Below are 18,354 nucleotides of genomic sequence, written 5' to 3' on the forward strand. Positions count from 1 at the left end.
AGATTTAAATTCTCAGATCATTAAATTAGAGGTGGAAAGTGGTTGCAAATCTACGCCGAGAATTTACCTTGGAGAACTGCTACTTTTCCACTTCGAATTACTTTGGGCTCAAAACTTTGGACGGTTAGAAGAATTACTGAATTTGATTAAGGTTAAGAGAAAAACGAAACGAAAAGTAAAAGTGGGTGAAATGAAAAAAATTAATATCCTTTTCAGAGGGAGGTAAAATATCACCAAGTGAAATACTAGCAGTCATGCTAATTTGATACATATTGGATTAGTGTACCAGAAACTGCATAAAAAAGTTCATGGCCCTCTGAGAACGTACGCAAATTGCTAAACAGGTCGCTGAAGTAGATAAAAAATCAAAGAATTTTTTTGCTTTAAAAAGTGTTTTGTTTTAGAAATTCAGATACAATCGTTCTATTAGTTCTTGTCAGCGAATATAGAGTTGAAAAACAGAGTAAAGGTTGTAATGCAACAGAATTGGTGTCACAAATGATTTCTTCTAATTTTTCAGACTTTTTTAAATGTCATCGATTCAAACAAATATTTGCTCCGTTCATCAACGTAGTGATTCGTTCTTCCGTTAGTTAAAGAAATAACAAATTTTGAACATGACTTTTGTTAATATTCAATAAGGTTGAACACTTTCCGTTGGAAACAAACCCGGGCCTGCGAATTTTGCCAAATAAGGTTAGATAAGCATTAATTAGCGTTGAGAATTCAAAGTTCAACAATTTTTCTACATAAAATTTCAGTAAATGCGTTGAATTGATCGTTTCTATGCGTAGATCAATAATAATGTCGCTTTTCTAAGCGTAGGTTTTATATAAATTTGCGCGCGTTTCTAAGCATAGACTCTATATAATCTTGCCTTTCTAAGCCTGGATTTTACATAATTTTTTGTCGAATGTAGCGTCGATTTTACAAAATGTCAGCACCTAGAGCTACGAAACGCTAGTTGTGAGACCCGAATCACTGATATCCTGCTTTGTGTCCTCTTCTGCAACTGTGCTTCCGCGCATTACACCTCTTAAGAACCACAATCGTTATAACTTTTGTGAAATCATTGCTATATTCAACGCCAATTTACGTGAGATCAGCGCTAATATCAACGAAAATATCAAAGATCTGCACTAAATTCAACCCCTAAATATGGAAGATCAACAGTAAAATCAACGCTAAAATGGGCAAGAAGGTCAGCGCTACATTGAATGCAAACTTATGTTGGATCAACACTAAATTAAACGCGAAATTTCAAATATCTACGATTAGAAAAGCAAAACCTAGTATGATCAACGCTAATTTCAACGAAAAATTCAAAAAGAAAAATTATAGTTTTTTCAAAAAATGTGCCTCTTGAAATGTCAGAAAACCTTAACCATAAGTTGTTTTCTCATAACTGAGATTTCAAGCTAAAAGCTTGTGAAATTAACAAATTATTTTACTGTTTTACCAAAAATGTCTAGGCGCTCAATTTATACCTGCTGAAAAGTGAACAACATATCTTGTTGTTGGGGCAAGTCAAATTTTTTAAATCTAGCAACAAGATGAGACCACAATTTCACTTAAAACAGACTGATAGATTTTGAATTTTTTAAACTAAAGTATCAGTCCGTTTTGAAAACCAATGGAGTACTTCAGCAGTTGACGTTTAAATGAAAATAGTAATGGATAAGGAATTCATCAGCTTGTTTTCATTTTTAATTTATTTCAAAAAACTGTTCAATCAACGACTAACAGTTTTTTTAAAAATATTTAGACCTTATTGCTTGGATAAAATGACTGCCGAAAACGGCTGCAGAATTTCTGACGAAACTGCTCAGCATAAGGAAAATTTTATGATTTTCTAATATTTCTTATTGGTGCTCCTAGTTCTGAGCGGGATTCGTGTTTATTTCACTTTTTATAGAAGTTAATAGTTGCTTCCTCTAAGTTAATAGTTGCTTTTATGGTGCTTGCTGTAATTTGTTCCATTAAAATCATACTTCGTTGGGTAACTTAGTCTATCTGTTCATTGTGATTACAACTTTTTACTTCTAACTTAATCTTCATTATCCAAACTGCGTTGTCCTGCTGGCCTCCTCAATTGAAGTATTGCAAAATTTTCAACATCTATCATGATATTTCCGTTTTATTTATATTATGACAAGGTTTGACTTAGATGTTATTAGTATTGACCAGAAAAATTTGGTCTTTTATGTTCTTAACAACATACCCGGGCCGAGGAATATGGCCAAAATTATGTAAGATCAGCGGCAACTAGCGTTGACAAGTCGGCAAATTCACCGCAATTTTCTTACATAATTTTGCGTTGAATGCGTTGAATTTAAAGACAAAAAATCAACGCATTCAACGCAAAATTATGTAAGAAATGGCGGTGAATTTTCCAACTTGTCAACGCTAGTTACCGCTGATCTTACATATTTAGCGTTGAATTTAGCGTAGATCTTACATATTTAGCGTAGAATTTAGCGTAGATCTTACATAATTAGCGTCGAATTTAGCGTAGATCTTACATATTTTTGCGTTGAATTTAGCGTTGATCTTACAAAAATTCAACGCGTAGAACTCTGGGTAGGGGACTCGAACCACTGACCTCCTGTTTACTTGTCGCCTCTTCTACCATTGCGCCACCGTACCTTGGTTTCCTTAAGAGCCGCAATTCTTATAAAGCGTAGATCTTACATATTTCAGAGATCTCTTAAAAGAAATATCGTGAAGCAACAGGAGCAATCAATAGAATATAGAATTGAAACAACACCAAAATTTTTTGTTTTTCTCACAAAATTTTGTTTCACAGGGATTTAATTTCAGAGTTTTTCAAACTCTGCGAAGGTAGAATGACGTCTTCCCCGGATTCTGATAGTTTTTCACCGCTGAATAACAGTAACTTTTATTCCTTCAAACATCATCACCATATCAAACTTTAAGAGTTCAAGATACAAACATTCTGGATTTTCTATGAGAATTACAACAAATATACCAAATTTTCGATTATTCAGTGCAATTACATTTCTGTTAAAAGTTCTCAGCCATCCCAAGAAGTCAAAATAAAACTTCGAATGTCACCCCCCCCCACCACCAACACCACTAGAGACTGGTATTGTGTCCTGAAACTATGAGACGCCAGATTTAGAATCGAATTCTCCAATCGCGGTCGCTTTGAGCCGTACTGTTATCTACTTCTTCCTCATAGATTGGTTCGAATGTTAGAGTTAGTTTTACTGGATATGCCTCAGGAAGAAAGTCTATCGAAATTCCTTCTGTAGCCAGAATTGCTAATCATAGGATAATTCGCCATCTCTCCAACCTTAGCGGGGTTTTCAAGGTGGGTCTTTCTCAGAAGGGTTCGGTTCTCAGGAGAGCGCGTTCTTTTAGTGCTGACTGCGCTATGTGATACTCCGTTTGGTAGATTAGCAATTTTGTTGCTGATACTGTTTAAATAAAATGAATTGGATTTGCGGCAGGAATCCGTAATAGAATCTGAGATTTAAATTCTCAGATCATTAAGTTAGAGGTGGAAAGTGGTTGCAAATCTACGCCGAGAATTTACTTTGGAGAACTGCTACTTTTCCACTTCGAATTACTTTGGGCTCAAAACTTTGGACGGTTAGAAGAATTACTGAATTTGATTAAGGTTAAGAGAAAAACGAAACGAAAATTAAAAGTGGGTGAAATGAAAAAAATTAATATCCTTTTCAGAGGGAGGTAAAATATCACCAAGTGAAATACTAGCAGTCATGCTAATTTGATACATATTGGATTAGTGTACCAGAAACTGCTTAAAAAAGTTCATGGCCCTCTGAGAACGTACGCAAATTGCTAAACAGGTCGCTGAAGTAGATAAAAAATCAAAGAATTTTTTTGCTTTAAAAAGTGTTTTGTTTTAGAAATTCAGATACAATCGTTCTATTAGTTCTTGTCAGCGAATATAGAGTTGAAAAACAGAGTAAAGGTTGTAATGCAACAGAATTGGTGTCACAAATGATTTCTTCTAATTTTTCAGACTTTTTTAAATGTCATCGATTCAAACAAATATTTGCTCCGTTCATCAACGTAGTGATTCGTTCTTCCGTTAGTTAAAGAAATAACAAATTTTGAACATGACTTTTGTTAATATTCAATAAGGTTGAACAGTTTCCGTTGGAAACAAACCCGGGCCAGCGAATTTTGCCAAATAAGGTTAGATAAGCGTTAATTAGCGTTGAGAATTCAAAGTTCAACAATTTTTCTACATAAAATTTCAGTAAATGCGTTGAATTGATCGTTTTTATGCGTAGATCAATAATAATGTCGCTTTTCTAAGCGTAGGTTTTATATAAATTTGCGCGCGTTTCTAAGCATAGACTCTATATAATCTTGCCTTTCTAAGCCTGGATTTTACATAATTTTGTGTCGAATATAGCGTAAATTTTTACAAAATGTCAGCACCTAGAGCTATGAAACGCTAGTTGTGAGACCCGAATCACTGATATCCTGCTTTGTGTCGCCTCTTCTGCAACTGTGCTTCCGCGCCTTACACCTCTTAAGAACCACAATCGTTATAACTTTTGTGAAATCATTGCTATATTCAACGCCAATTTACGTAAGATAATATCAACGGAAAAAATATCAAAGATCTGCACTAAATTCAACCCCTAAATATGGAAGATCAACAATAAAATCAACGCTAAAATGGGCAAGAAGGTCAGCGCTACATTGAATGCAAACTTATGTTGGATCAACACTAAATTAAACGCGAAATTTCAAATATCTACGATTAGAAAAGCAAAATCTTGTATGATCAACGCTAATTTCAACGAAAAATTCAAAAAGAAAAATTATAGTCTTTTCAAAAAATGTGCCTCTTGAAATGTCAGAAAACCTTAACCATCAGTTGTTTTCTCATAACTGAGATTTCAAGCTAAAAGCTTGTGAAATTAACAAATTATTTTACTGTTTTACCAAAAATGTCTAGGCGCTCAATTTATACCTGCTGAAAAGTGAACACTATATCTGATTAGAGTTGTCAGGGGCAAGTCAAATTTTTTAAATCTAGCAACAAAATGAGACCACAATTTCACTTGAAACAGACTAATAGATTTTGAATTTTTTTAAACTAAAGTATCAGTCCGTTTTAAAAACCAATGGAGTACTTCGGCAGCTGACGTTCAAATTAATATAGTAATGGATAAGGAATTCATCAGCCTTTTTTCATCTTTAATTTATTTCAAAAAACGGTTCAATCAAAGACTAACAGTTTTTTTTATAAATATTTAGACCTTATTGCCTGGATAAATTGTCTACCGAATTTCTGACGAAACTGCTCGGCATAAGAAAAATTTCATGGTTTTCTGTTATTACTTATTGGTGCACTCATTTCACTTATTTCACTCATTACAAAAGTTAATAATTGATTCCTCTAAGTTAATAGTTGCTTGCATGGTGCTTGCTGTAATTTCTCCCATTAAAATCATACATTGTTATGTAACTTAGTCTATCTGTTTATTCTGATTACAACCTTCAACTTCTAACTCAATTTTCATCATCCAAACTGCGTTGTCCTGCTGGCCTCCTCAACTGAAATATTGCATAATTTTTAATATCTGTCATCATATTTCCGTTTTCTATCATGACAAAGTTCGACTTAGATGTTATTAGTATTGACCAGAAAAATTTGGTCTTTTATGTTCTTAACAACATAATGGAAGTTTGCAATAGATGCAAAGAATTGTTTTGGTTTTCTTGAGATTCAATTGACTTCAGTTTTTTTTTCATTTTAATCTATCGAGTTGTCAGCAGAAATTTTTTATGAGGGAAATTAGAAACTTTTTGAACTTCAGTCACTCTTATCCAGCGTAAATTAGTGGTAATGTACTTGTGAAAACTTGTGTTATGCTTCTCTCCCTATAAACTGGTGTAATTTTTTTTAGTCTTTAATAATTGTTTTTTAATAAAAAAAGTTGAGCATCTGATGTTATAGAGGGTCAGTTTACGAAACAAAAAGAGAGAGATTTTAGAAATTAGGTAAACATCCGCCCTGTTTTAATTTAAAACGGGTTTCAGGTTGGCTAGACTTTCAGGGTGTCACAGACATTAATTTATAAACACAAAACACGGTCAATGGCTTGACCTGATTTTAACAGCGAAAAATCTTCGAGCGAACCCATTATTCATTGATTAATTTTGAAAACAAGAAACATCAAATCAATAATGAACGGCTTTGTAATTTTTCTGTCGGCTGCTTCAATTTGCTTCCTCATGCAGTGTTAGTGAACTCTCTGAAATCGAAAATTGTTTCCATAATATGGGATTTTTGAATCGAAACAAAAAAATCTTCATTTAAAATGAATAAAATCCGAGATGGGACAATAGTGAGTGAAATTACAATAACTAATGTGATTTGCCAAGAAAGCTTTTTTTACGTGGAATTTCTGTCTGCGAGTTTTAGCGAGTTTTATGTAGGTCATATAAGAAACCACAATGTATATGCATATTATATTATGCTTTACATTTTGCAAGTCAGTTAGCAAGCAGAGATATGAAACAACAGTCGTTTTTAATAAACAATATTTAATAGCGAGTTTTATGAAATTGTGACTAGCTTCAAAATTTTTATCCAATTTTCTGTGTGTCAAAGGAAAAAATGGTTTCTGTTGTCCTAAAAATTGCTTAATTTGTAGCGTTCAACACAACAGGTTTAAAAAAACTAAACAATATGTTATCGAATTTGCAGACATTTAAATACTCCGAAATATTTGCTCCAACAGTATGAGGTTCTTTAGACTAATACGAAAAGCTGTTTACGGTAGCTCAACATCAGAAATAGCAAAAGTTTTGATTGTAAAAAATCAATTTTCCGCAGTTGGACATTCGACATTTGAGAATGTAAAGAAGAAGAAACTGCTGTTGTACAGCCAACTTCTGCAACTTTTATTTGTTCCATAAATTTTCTTGCTCGTAATCCCGACCGGTTTATAGAAAAGTTTAATTGAAGCCACGCATCTCCTGACAATGGAGTACCAGTGTTGTTTCAAAATAACCTGCTCTTAAGGTTATCAAAGAATGTAAGGACTTCCAAAGATTCTTGGAAGGACTATTGCACATAAGGCAACAAACTATTTTGATTTTACCGATACATTGACACAGTTACTAAAGAGCATTGAGACCATCAATGTAACCAAGGTTTTCAAATAGGGCTGCTATATTCTTGACTCGATTTTGCAAACAAAAGGCAACGTAATTGGTAGTTCCGACCGCAGCACAAAGTTCTTCAAACCCCTGCCGTTAGCTTCGTTGGATTCATTTATTTACTTCTAGAATTCAAGACACTGACCAAACCACACACTTTTTTGAATTAAGCCTCTCTCTCTGTGGTTTTTTATCATTAATTGCAGCGTTGGATTTAATTAATTTTGGCCCCATTTTGTGGAATGATTGGACAATGTACCAAAGAGTTGACGCAAATAGAAAATTTCTAATGGGTTACCCTGCTGAACAGTTTAACGAATAAATGTAACTACAATAAGTTCACTGTAATTAAAGAAAACAGTGTCTCTTGGAGAGATTCTGAACTACGGATTTCAATAGGTGTTTGCTAAGAAAAAGAGGATGGGTGATTGCTAAGAAAACTTATGATGTAATTTTTCTGATTTATTTAAAGTTGATCAAGTTTATTTGTTTATTGTGAGCCTGATGTGTCGAATTTTATTGATCGGATTGGTAGCTCCGTTTAGGTTGTTTAGTTAAGGCTGGCTGCTCCCAGAAACCGCCAATTTCAAAGTTGTTTCAATGCTCTGCTCTGCTCGATAGTTTTGGTTTTTGTGACTTCTTATGTTTTTCTCGCTTCCATAGTGAGACCACAGGCAACTTTTAGACTTTGCCAACATTTTTGGTTCCAGTTTTTCAAGTCTTGAGAAGCCTGTTCGCATCCTTGAAGAAAGTCATGGGGCACTGTAACCGATTATTACAAAAATCAAAAAATTTTTTAATCAAAAATTTTTTTGAGAAGAGCATTTTTTAGGAGGATTGATTGACACGCATATATATTTTTTGTCCAGTAATCCACTGGTAACATCCATCTCCGACGTGATTAGTTTATCCAGGTATTCTTTATTCAACTTCTTGTCAGCGAAGGAATCATTTTGTTCAAACGGCGTCTCGGGATTATCCTTATCTAACAGATTTGCTTAGTGGAGCTATTGTATGCCCAAATTGATGTATAATTGTTCCAGGTATCAGGTTGTGTCCCCGGCTAATATACTGTGCTTTTTTGTTTCCATTGTTATGCTCAGGAGTCATTGTTGTGCTCATAAAGCTTGTCTGAGGAACTCATCGAGGTCATCAACGCAGAATTCGCGCCTATTTGAGTGATTCCTGTATGCAGAGATTCATTTGTTGCGCAATTTTTAATGCATAAATTGTAGGGCAACTTTCATACATTGACCATTGCTTGACTTTTCAGGTCTTTTTCAAGTTTTTTTCTGTGATTTTCAGTTTTCAGTTCTACTGATATCGCTTGATTCCGCTTCATTTTGAATGTTTTTTTTTGGGCAGAGACCCCATTTTTTTATAGGGAGCTTCGGATGTTTTGGCCCTATTCACCCAAAACACAAAAAGGCGTGTGCCATTGACTACTGATCTCATTTTGATTTGTCAATTGAGACGACTTCCCGGTTCCCGTTTGTTAGCTTCTAGTTCATCAACGAAACAGACCGCATCTTCCCCAATGTTTGAGGAAAAAGGGGGTGATCAAAATCACAAAGGGGAGAAATAAGGTGGTTGGTGTAAATTTGTTAATGTTCAAAGCAAATTTGAAGCTGATGTCTAAATATAACGCAATCTGTCAACAAAGCACGTGTTTTCTTTTTCAACTTCTTCTCTGAAGGATCATCTGGCAAAATTCTTGTAAGACTAATGGTTATCTCCGATGATGTTACAAGATTTTGGCAGAAAACAGTGCAAGACGTTGTATTGTAATGCATGGTTCTGACAGAATGTTGCAAGGTAACCATTTGAATTTGACTGGGATAATAAAGAGTTTCCGTTAGTAGCCATTATTTGTCGAGAGAGAATATCTCGGTAGAAACCGCGATTTGGCATTCAGAATTTTTGGCAATTTTTGGCATTCAAAATAATATTTGTTTGTTAAAATTAGTCGGGACAAAAGCAGAAGAGAATAAACAGTTTGCAGGTAGTAATAAACGAATCACATCTAAAAGTTACGTCTAAAAAATTGACATTTGTATTTGAATTGATTTTAAATCTGTGTCTTTGCAATTGAAATAATCCATTTTCAGCTTTCAGTCAAGCGGAAATTCTCAACAACACACAATTTCGTAAAAAGCTGAAGTGGGCGCTGAAAAGCTAATTTTTTTTTGTTTTAGGTACAATTGTCGGCGGGGTAAGTTATTATAGCCAATCGAGTGAGTCATTCTTTGAGAGTAAAAGGAAAGTGTAACTGTTTTTCTTATGTCCCTGCAATTATTTTTTTATTTCTTAGATCTTACACTAATTTACAACTTAGCCACATATATACAATTGTGGGTCGCAAAACTGCTGGCGAACGAAACACGCGATTTTGAAACGACTTTATAATCGGTTCCCCCCCATTAAATTGGGCACCTATTTTGTGTAAAAATAAAAAGTGTGCATTCCCTTGAACTATTAAGTTCGAAAAAGTTCGAAAAGGCATTTAGGAAATACTAATAGAGGGAAGGTTTGAACTAATGTGTGTATAGCAAAAAATCGCTGCATATAATGAAACTATCAAACAAAGTTTTTTTTCGAATGCATTTTCAGGAACCAAGAGGTTTGCAAAGGGGTCTACTACAAAATATTTTCCTAAAAATTATTCCAAAATAAGGATGTTGATCAATTACACTATGGTACCAAAAATGTACGTACACCCAAAGAGTTTTTGAAAGTATTAGAAACATCAAATAATGCAACATTTTGTTTTCCAGTTTCTTTTCTAATGAGGCCTCATTACAGCTTTAGCTTTTAAACGTCTGACATAAGTCTATACAGTTTTCATACAGTTTCTCGCGACATCTGCGTCAATTTCGTTCTAAATATCTGGCACATTTTTTCTTTATTTTCCCTAAATAAACCGTCTTTTTTTGTAATCACGGCTTTAAAATCTTCAAAATTTTTCAATAAGATTCAGATCTGGACTGTATAGCAACTATTCTACTACCTTTCGCTCACCTGCACAAGTCCCGAAAATGCATTTTTTTCTTCGTATTTATTCAAAATTTTTAGCTTGTTTGAACTCCTAACCATTAGTTTCCATCAATTTGACTGTATTGCATCCAAATTTTAAGTGATCGCCTGACTGAACTCAATTTTTACTTATTTTTTTTAAGATAATTTATATTATTTCTTAAAAGAGCTCAAGCGAATTTTTCACTAAGGATAAACACTCTAGTTTCATCAGAGAAGACAACATTCCGCCAGAAAGAGAAAAGATTTCTTCAGCATATTGATACGCAATTTTGACAGGCTGTTTTTCTTCAAACTGAATATTTGCTGCATTTTTGCCGCCTAGCTGTACCTCTGGAATTTGTTCGGAGCATAAAAAAGTACTATGAGTCGCTTTAAGGAACTCCAGTGAGGTTTTGTGATCTCTCAAGCTACCGTTGAATAAGAATAATTTGTTTTGGCGTTTTTGTTTTAGTCTTCCGCTCCATTTTTAAAACTCGGAACAGTTATTATTCAAGTAACGTTTGTACGCGTGCTGAGAATTGGATCTTTAAATCATTTAAAGAAATGTTTATGTGTTTCTGTCCATGAAAATTGGACATCTCGTAGCGTTATGGTCTACGCAGCTTTTTGGCGCCGTAGTGTGCCAGGCACGTAATTTTGTAATTTTGATTTTGAAAAAAAAAAACATTTTGAGAAGCATATTGAGCAAAATTTTAATTTATGGGGTTGGGTGCCTAATTTTGGGGTATATAAAAGTGGAGGCGCTAGAGCAAAAGATCCCTAAAATCAGATTTTAGCAAATTGTGGCTCATCAGATAACGGAAAATTGACATTATTACGATTTACAGATCGAGTGGGTACGCATGCTGTGGATTTAAAAATATTTGATTAGCATTAGGTTGTAAAATATGAAGATCATACAAATTCCTTGAAATTACATGAAAAAACTGAAAATTGTTTAGATGGAGTATGCGGCAGATGATTTCTCAAGTAAGTTAAATTACATATTTTATTTTTGTTCTTTTGGCACAAAAAACAATTAAAAAATTATTGAATACAAACTTGATTTCAACTGAGTTGTTATAAAAAAACATGAAAAACGTTAATTTTATTATTAAATTACGGCTTCCTGAGATAAAATGAAGACGTAATCACATTTTTAGTTGCCGCATGATTTGAACCTAACAGTTGAATGATTAATACTGAGGGTATTTTTTTTAACAAGATGTCACTGGTTATTTTTTGTTTTTTTTTTAAATTTTTTTCAATCACAAGACATAGAAATTAGGCTACATGCTTTTTGATATAAATTGTTTATTTGTCATTCAAAGAAAAAAATCAAAGCAACACACTCGCCTGTGAGGTCTTTAAAGCTATAAATTTTTAAAGACTTCGCCTGTGAGGTCTAGAAAACTCCTTTTAATCAAACAATTTAATAACATTGATCCCAAATTCGATCCACTTACACAGGTTCAAATTCTGCGACAATAATCTATTCGGACATCAGTTTATCTATGGATTCACAAAAAAATGTGCTGCAAAAAAGTTTTGAAGTAAGAATTTTTTTTTGTTAAACGTTAAGTCTAATTTACAAAAAAATAGAGCTTCCCTAAAATATTTCGCATGTTTTTATCCTATATATGTGACGAAGAACTTTGTTAAGCTTAATGTTCGAGTAATGCTGGGCTTGACTGTGTTCTCCGACAGGTGGAATATATTTCTGATCCTTACACACTTGATTGGATTGCAGGATTGCAACGTTAAGAGAATATACAGTAAAATATACTCTGTTTACACCAAGTGCCTAAAGGGTTTGTGTTTACACCCAACATTTTAAAGGAAAACTGAGAAATAGGTTCAGCGAAATGATTATCTTTTGTGCTTCCCCCTAAAAAGGAATTGCAATCATTTGTGTTTATTTCCTGCCCATATTCGATGTGTTGGCAACAAATATCCGAAAATTTTCATTATCGACGATGTCAAAAGAAAGTATTCCACTATATGAAGAAACAATTTATATAAGCGGAAAAGGAAACAAAAGCATTCAAAAGCAACAAAATCAATTCAAAATAGTTCAGATTTAGAAATTGCAGTGAAATTGGTCTTCAGTTCCATGGAAGTGATCAACTTTGATTGGAACTCATATAGTGCAACAATTTGCCTATATATTTTCCAATGCCCTTCATTTTTCTTTTTCAGAAAGATCGTTAGTATCGCTATAAATTCTTCATAAGATCAGAAAAAGAATTCTGAAAATGAAACACGATTACATCTTTTTTACTCGGCGCTTTTTTTTTTGACTTTTTTGTTTCAGAACTTAAGTTAGAAAAAGAAACCCAAGAAGCAAGAAACAAGTACTCAAAGAATCTAACCACGCTCTGATCACACGTCAAACATGCCTAGCTTGGAAATTCAAAACTGTCATTATAAGTTAAATTCGAAAAAGTGTTTGAACATCAAAACCCCATTTTTGTTTCATTAGGTTTGTGTTCGTTTTTCCTTTACCATTCCACATATTACGCTCCAATTTTCGTTGAGGAGTTTTACAAAATATTATTTGGTGTATAGGAAAAATCTTTAATAATATGTCATTTAGTCAAGGAAACCAAAATTTTTAAAAGTGATCTTGGATGTGATCTAAATTTTTATCGTCTTAGTAGAAGTTATTTTTTCAAGGCACCAATTTAAAAGCAGTTGAAATCAAGCCTGGGGAAATGCAACTACAATTTATATGTGCAAGAACAAAAAAACTAAGACAAATGATTTATAAGAAAAAAAGAAGTCAGCTTTGAAGAATAATATGAAAGTCCCCTTCTCGAGGTCAAAAAGACCATATAAAACAAAAAAATAGAGACTGGGGTACAGAATATTCGATTATCACTGTGCAACTCCAAAAAAGGAGCAAAAATTTGGAGGATGAAAATGTGGTTCGATTTCTAATCATCATCAATAGCTTCCAACGGGTTTACACAGAGCAAAATTAGGTATCAATTTGCTTAAATATACTGCAACCAATTTCCTTGAAAATCATCAACAGCCATTTGAAAAAGGAAACAACATTTGGGCTACTACAAGCGTACGCTTCTATTCATAGGAAAAACAGTCAAATCAAAAAGATTGCAGAAAAAAAGAAATCTCTTTTAACTGTTAAAAAAATTTGCTATTACATATGACATCACCAGTTCATTCAATTCGAGGGCTCCATATAATGACAAACGTTTCGTTTGAACAAAATATAAGACTGCGTCATCAGTTACTTTCATACGTTTCTACTTCAAATCTCCTTTTCTATATTGACAATGCAAATGCAGCTCAGACACGTGACTTATGACGGGTTTCTAAGAGAATATATAACAGAAATGGAATGAAAAAGTAACCAATTAAATAAAGTTTTGGATTGAAAACAAAAGATAATGTGTTTGGCAATTAGATCTATGATTGTAACATACTTTTTTAATCCAGACGAATAATTTTTTTATTAAGAATTTAAAAATCAAGCTCCAAAATGTGCTTTTGTTTTTCAATATGTCGCTATTTTCTACGTCTTAGATGCATATACGTGTACAATTGTATTCAGTTTATTCGAGGAATTGGCCGGCACAACCATTTTTTGGTAGTTTTTAAAGACATGTATACAATGATAGGAGAACGGAGCCTCCAAATTTTCTCATATTTTCTTATGTTCTTCAATTTTTCAAATACACTTCAAACAGTTGTTTTTCCTTTTCCATTCCTTCAAAATTGATTTCTGTTATTATATGTTTCTTATCAATCGCAGAGCATTCAATTTGCAATAAAAATATTGTTATTTGTGCTTAGTTTTTGAAAACAATGAGGTGTTTTAGTTCCGTTAAATAAAGTTTTCAGACGATATTTTTTGTGATAATTTCAAGTCTGCTTCAAAAACTACTACAAATTATGTTATCACAATAACACTCGCTATTCGCTTCCTAGTACAGGCATTGATGTCGTTCCTGATTTTTTCATCATTCGTAGAGCTTTTATATCGTTCGACAAAAATATTATTTGTGCATAAAGTTTAAATCAGAATCGGACCTTTCAACAATTTTTAATACTTTTTTCAAACGGTACCTAAAGAGTATTTGCTTACCTTAGGTTGGTGTGATACAGTGTTCAAAAAAGATTTAATCAAATTGACTTCAATGATGGACTGATATATAAGATGTCCAAACTCATCTGCTGTATTCTTGTAAAGATTCCTTGGACACGATTTCTTGCTAGATTTTTAAAAAAAACAAATACTCGAAAAATTATTTTGACTTAATCTTTGAAACTGAAAAAAACCTAACTTTTTTGTAACTTAACTATGCGTTACCAATTCATTTCAGTTCTTTCAGTTTGCGCTTTTGTGAAAAACTGATTCAAATTGATTGATAGATGAAAAAATTCAATAATTCTTCTGAAAAATGGCTCTCTCATTTTTGAGAGAACTTTTTTAAAAACTTCTTGAAATTTAAAGTCATATTTGTTTTTAGTCTCTAAACTTAATGAGCTTCAGTTTCAAATCCTATTTTTATTGCAAAAAAGATGTTGATTCAAACTGAACGAACAATAGGTGAATAGTTCTTCTGTCTGAAGGTCCAACTAACCTCTTCATATAAAATCTTTTTACATTCTTTAAAACTTTTTTATTAAAGTGCACGATATTGCAATATATTTCGAGCCGACTTGGGTGGTTATCAAGAAATAGAAACATCTTCACTAATTAGAAAAAAGAATTTTAACATGCTCATTTCAATTTGACACCGATTATTGAGAAACCTGTTAATGTTATTCAAGTTTCCTGTAATGAACATTTTTGTTTAGTTGTTTCACCAGATGTGGAGCCTCCCAATCGCTTCCCATTCTTTGTAAAAATATACAAGAATAACACTGGCGTCGACGAATAGTTAGTATCACAATGGTTTTTTCTCATTTTTTGTGCAAAGAAATGTGTGAGTAGTGACGGCAACGTTTGATGAAAGTTGTTTCTCTAGATTTAGAAAAATAGGAGCACAAAAAGAACCTCAGAGGAAAAATCTTAAGCTTCAATGAAGTGCCGAAACAGCTGATGACTTTCGCAATGCATTCATTTTTAAACAGTTTTCATTTCTTGAAACTTTTGTTTTATGTACTTGACGTTCAGATGATTCAAGCTATACTCAAACTGTTTACGATATTGAAAAATTTACCTTTGCAAAGAATTCATGAAATGTATAGTATATTTTGCCCAAACAGCACTATTTCGTACAAGATAATCGTACACGAGTTTCTATCTATATCTATTCAGATCAAAAATTTTGTGTCCACTTTTTAGACTGATCTAAAGCGGGTATATACATTTCCCTTGCAAGTTCTGGAAATATAATTACGGCTCTTAATAGCTTTAGGATAATTCAATATATGAAATACGCTTTCTACATACTCTTAAAAGTGTTCCTAAGATTTAGGTATAAAGGAAATAATTCAATTTTTTCCTTTAATTTTAGATGAATAAGAAGACTTTTTTCAGACCTCTAGCAGCCAAGAGAGAAAAAGCCAATTGTTTGGGGCTTTGTATAGCAAAAAAGTATAACGCTTATGGCACAAATATTTTTGTCCAATTTAACATTGGTCGCAGTGACGAACACTACGTTTTTCCCTTCTTTCCATTATCGAAATGGTTTACTAAGTTTTTGTTTTCAAAATCATTTATATGATTAGTGAATCATTGAAAGACAATCTTTCTTTAAAATGTGAGGTGGTTTAAAATGACACTCAACCATCTAAGGTGAGGTTGATAACGTAGCTCAACCTTGTTCCACTCAACCATTTAAACCCACAATTTCGATTTACTACCAGTCTTATATGAAAAAAATATCTACTACCAGTGTTAAATGAATATAACTACATGTACAAAATCAGTAAAAGTTTAATTTTATCAATGAAGCAAATTGGGCTGTTGTTAGAAATACATTTGTCATACATAGAGACTATTGATCTAATTGCCATACGTAGACGTACTTGCGCATTTATGTTTATAGGAACTATATTATGCTGATTTCCGAAAAAACTTGTTTTGACATTTCAGTAATTCAATTTGGTTTCATTTGATCTTAAGCAGATAATCTTTCCCCTTGTTATGTTTCCGTCAAGTTAAGCTTTCCCTATTTTTCTTCAACTTGATTCCCACGAATTTTTAACACTTTCTTTCGAAACGTTTCTTTTGTTACTCAGTATATCAATTCTGAATGAAGCGTTGTTACATTACGTTATCTATTGATTATCGTGGCTGGCAAGACTTCAGAAGATCTCGATAAATATCAGTTTGTTTTTGAGGAATTTTACAATTTTGCTTTCAGCTTCAAATGTTAAAGTTTTTGACATGACATGTACCTAAGGTTAAATGTCAATCAGCACTGATTCCGAACAATTTCAGAGAAATTTCTTTATTCAGAACTGACTCAGAAGAATTTCAGAACGCATTGTGAAGTGATTTATGAATTTATCTGAATCAGGTCAAATTTCAGAGAAAATATTTCATTTTCTTCTGAATCAGAACATAACTCAGAATGAATCGCTGAAAATTCAGAGCAAAATGTGACCTGAATTAGACTCTGACTCAGTACTGAACTAAGAGTTAGGTACGGGGATGAGAAGTATGAAGTACGAACACACAGCCATATTCTCTAGGACAATTCTCAATAGAGTTTCGAAAGTCAAGTCAGTTTTAAATCGAGATTTACTAATCGAGAGATCCTAGTTTACTAGGCAGCTTTCACTTTTCTTGCGTCATCTTTGCTTTTGATTATGTTTTAACAATATTTTAAAACCACATATCCATATGCCATTCTGAAACAAAAGACACAAAAAGAGGAACGGATTTGAAATCTTTGAAATGTTGTGAAAAAGAATACAGAAATTAGAGCAATGTGGTTGGAGTCTACTGAAAATAAAAGCTGAGCTAAATAAAAGTGAACCTCAGCAGATGAACTACTTTTCAAAGAAATTTCCAATTTAGATAAGAATTTTCATGTAGGCGTTGTTTACAGTATTTGCGGTGGTGCAATTGTGAATGAGAATATGGTGATGACAGCTGCACATTGTTTGTGGGATCTTACTCATAGCAGATTCTACAACACATTGGACTTGTGGGTTTCAACAGGTAAGATTTGCCTGTGGGCGTAGAGTTGCGCTACGACATGACATTAAAAATCTGGCGCCATGAACACCAATTCGGAAAGTTGGTTGTGAGTGGGGAATAAATTTGCAAAAATTAGGAGCTATAATTGAATATATTTACTTCACATAATCGAGCAGTGAAGTTGGAATGAAATTGTATGTATATTTATAATGCAAACAAAGCGAAAAAAGCTTTGCAAACTCATTATGTTGTCAGAGTTACTAAGAATGAAATAGTGCAAGCAAATATCACAAGTTGATTACAGTAAAAAAAAATAGGAATGAAAAAGATTAAAACCGGCGGTAAATTAGGTTCGAAACATTTCTATCAAACGGCACGAACAAAAGCCCAATCGTGACGAAAATTCAATTGCTTGATCACTGTAGACAGACAAATGCACGCTGGGAGGGCTGAAGTGAAGTTTCCAGGGAGAAAAACTAAAAAATTTAGTGGAACAAAAGGCCTAAATTGAAAAAACGACACTAAATATCTGCTTTTAAAGTTTCGGTGGTCATTTTGATAACTTTCTATAAATTAAAAAAATGCCCTCTAGTAATGAAAGTGCCCTAGTCGAGAATGGATGGTTATCTTGTAGGAATTTGGCAGATTCCTGCAGATTCTTACAAGAAAATGCATCTTCTGCCAAAAATTTCTGGCAGATTCTAACAAGATAACCATTTCTCTGCCAGATTCCTACAAGATAACCATTTTTCCGTCAGATTACTACAAAATAACCGTTTTCTGCAACATTTCTCAAGATAACCATTTTCTGCCAGATTATTACAATATAACCCTTTTTGTGACTGGGTTTATCAAAATAACTAATTGAAGTTAGATTAACAAAAATTAACAATTTTTGCGAGATTCCTGTAATATCAAAATTTTTCTGGGAATACCTTTGAAACTGATTCTTCTCTGGGAATTCCCTCATGAAAATTTACTGTGTAACAACATAACGCTCATTGAGCTTGTAATTTGTTCTCGCAATAATTAAATAAAAT

At 33.1% G+C, this 18,354-nt stretch overlaps 1 protein-coding gene and 1 long non-coding RNA gene across 5 annotated transcripts in view; one reads left to right on the plus strand and one right to left on the minus strand.

Annotated features, from left to right (window-relative positions):
* The window catches only part of LOC142345549 (uncharacterized), a 75,362-nt gene that overhangs the window by 1,275 nt on the left and 55,733 nt on the right, over positions 1-18,354 (minus strand). The gene's annotated exons all lie outside the window — the stretch shown is intronic.
* The window catches only part of LOC142345548 (coagulation factor IX-like), a 40,446-nt gene continuing 28,276 nt past the window's right edge, over positions 6,185-18,354 (plus strand). For 2 of the 4 annotated variants that reach the window (XM_075397637.1, XM_075397633.1), the window contains exons 1-5: positions 6,185-6,253; positions 9,372-9,388; positions 11,154-11,181; positions 15,019-15,100; positions 17,223-17,335. In XM_075397637.1, the coding sequence (XP_075253752.1) occupies positions 6,199-6,253; positions 9,372-9,388; positions 11,154-11,181; positions 15,019-15,100; positions 17,223-17,335 (295 nt within the window). In that variant the 5' untranslated portion in view covers positions 6,185-6,198. Of the gene's footprint in view, positions 6,254-8,395; positions 8,992-9,371; positions 9,389-11,153; positions 11,182-15,018; positions 15,101-17,222; positions 17,336-18,354 lie in introns of those variants that run through there. The other 2 variants (XM_075397634.1, XM_075397636.1) reach the window with 2 other exon arrangements.

This window comes from Convolutriloba macropyga, chromosome 9 (genome assembly GCF_964194025.1).
Source record: "Convolutriloba macropyga chromosome 9, txConMacr16.3, whole genome shotgun sequence".
Lineage (NCBI taxonomy): Eukaryota > Metazoa > Xenacoelomorpha > Acoela > Convolutidae > Convolutriloba > Convolutriloba macropyga.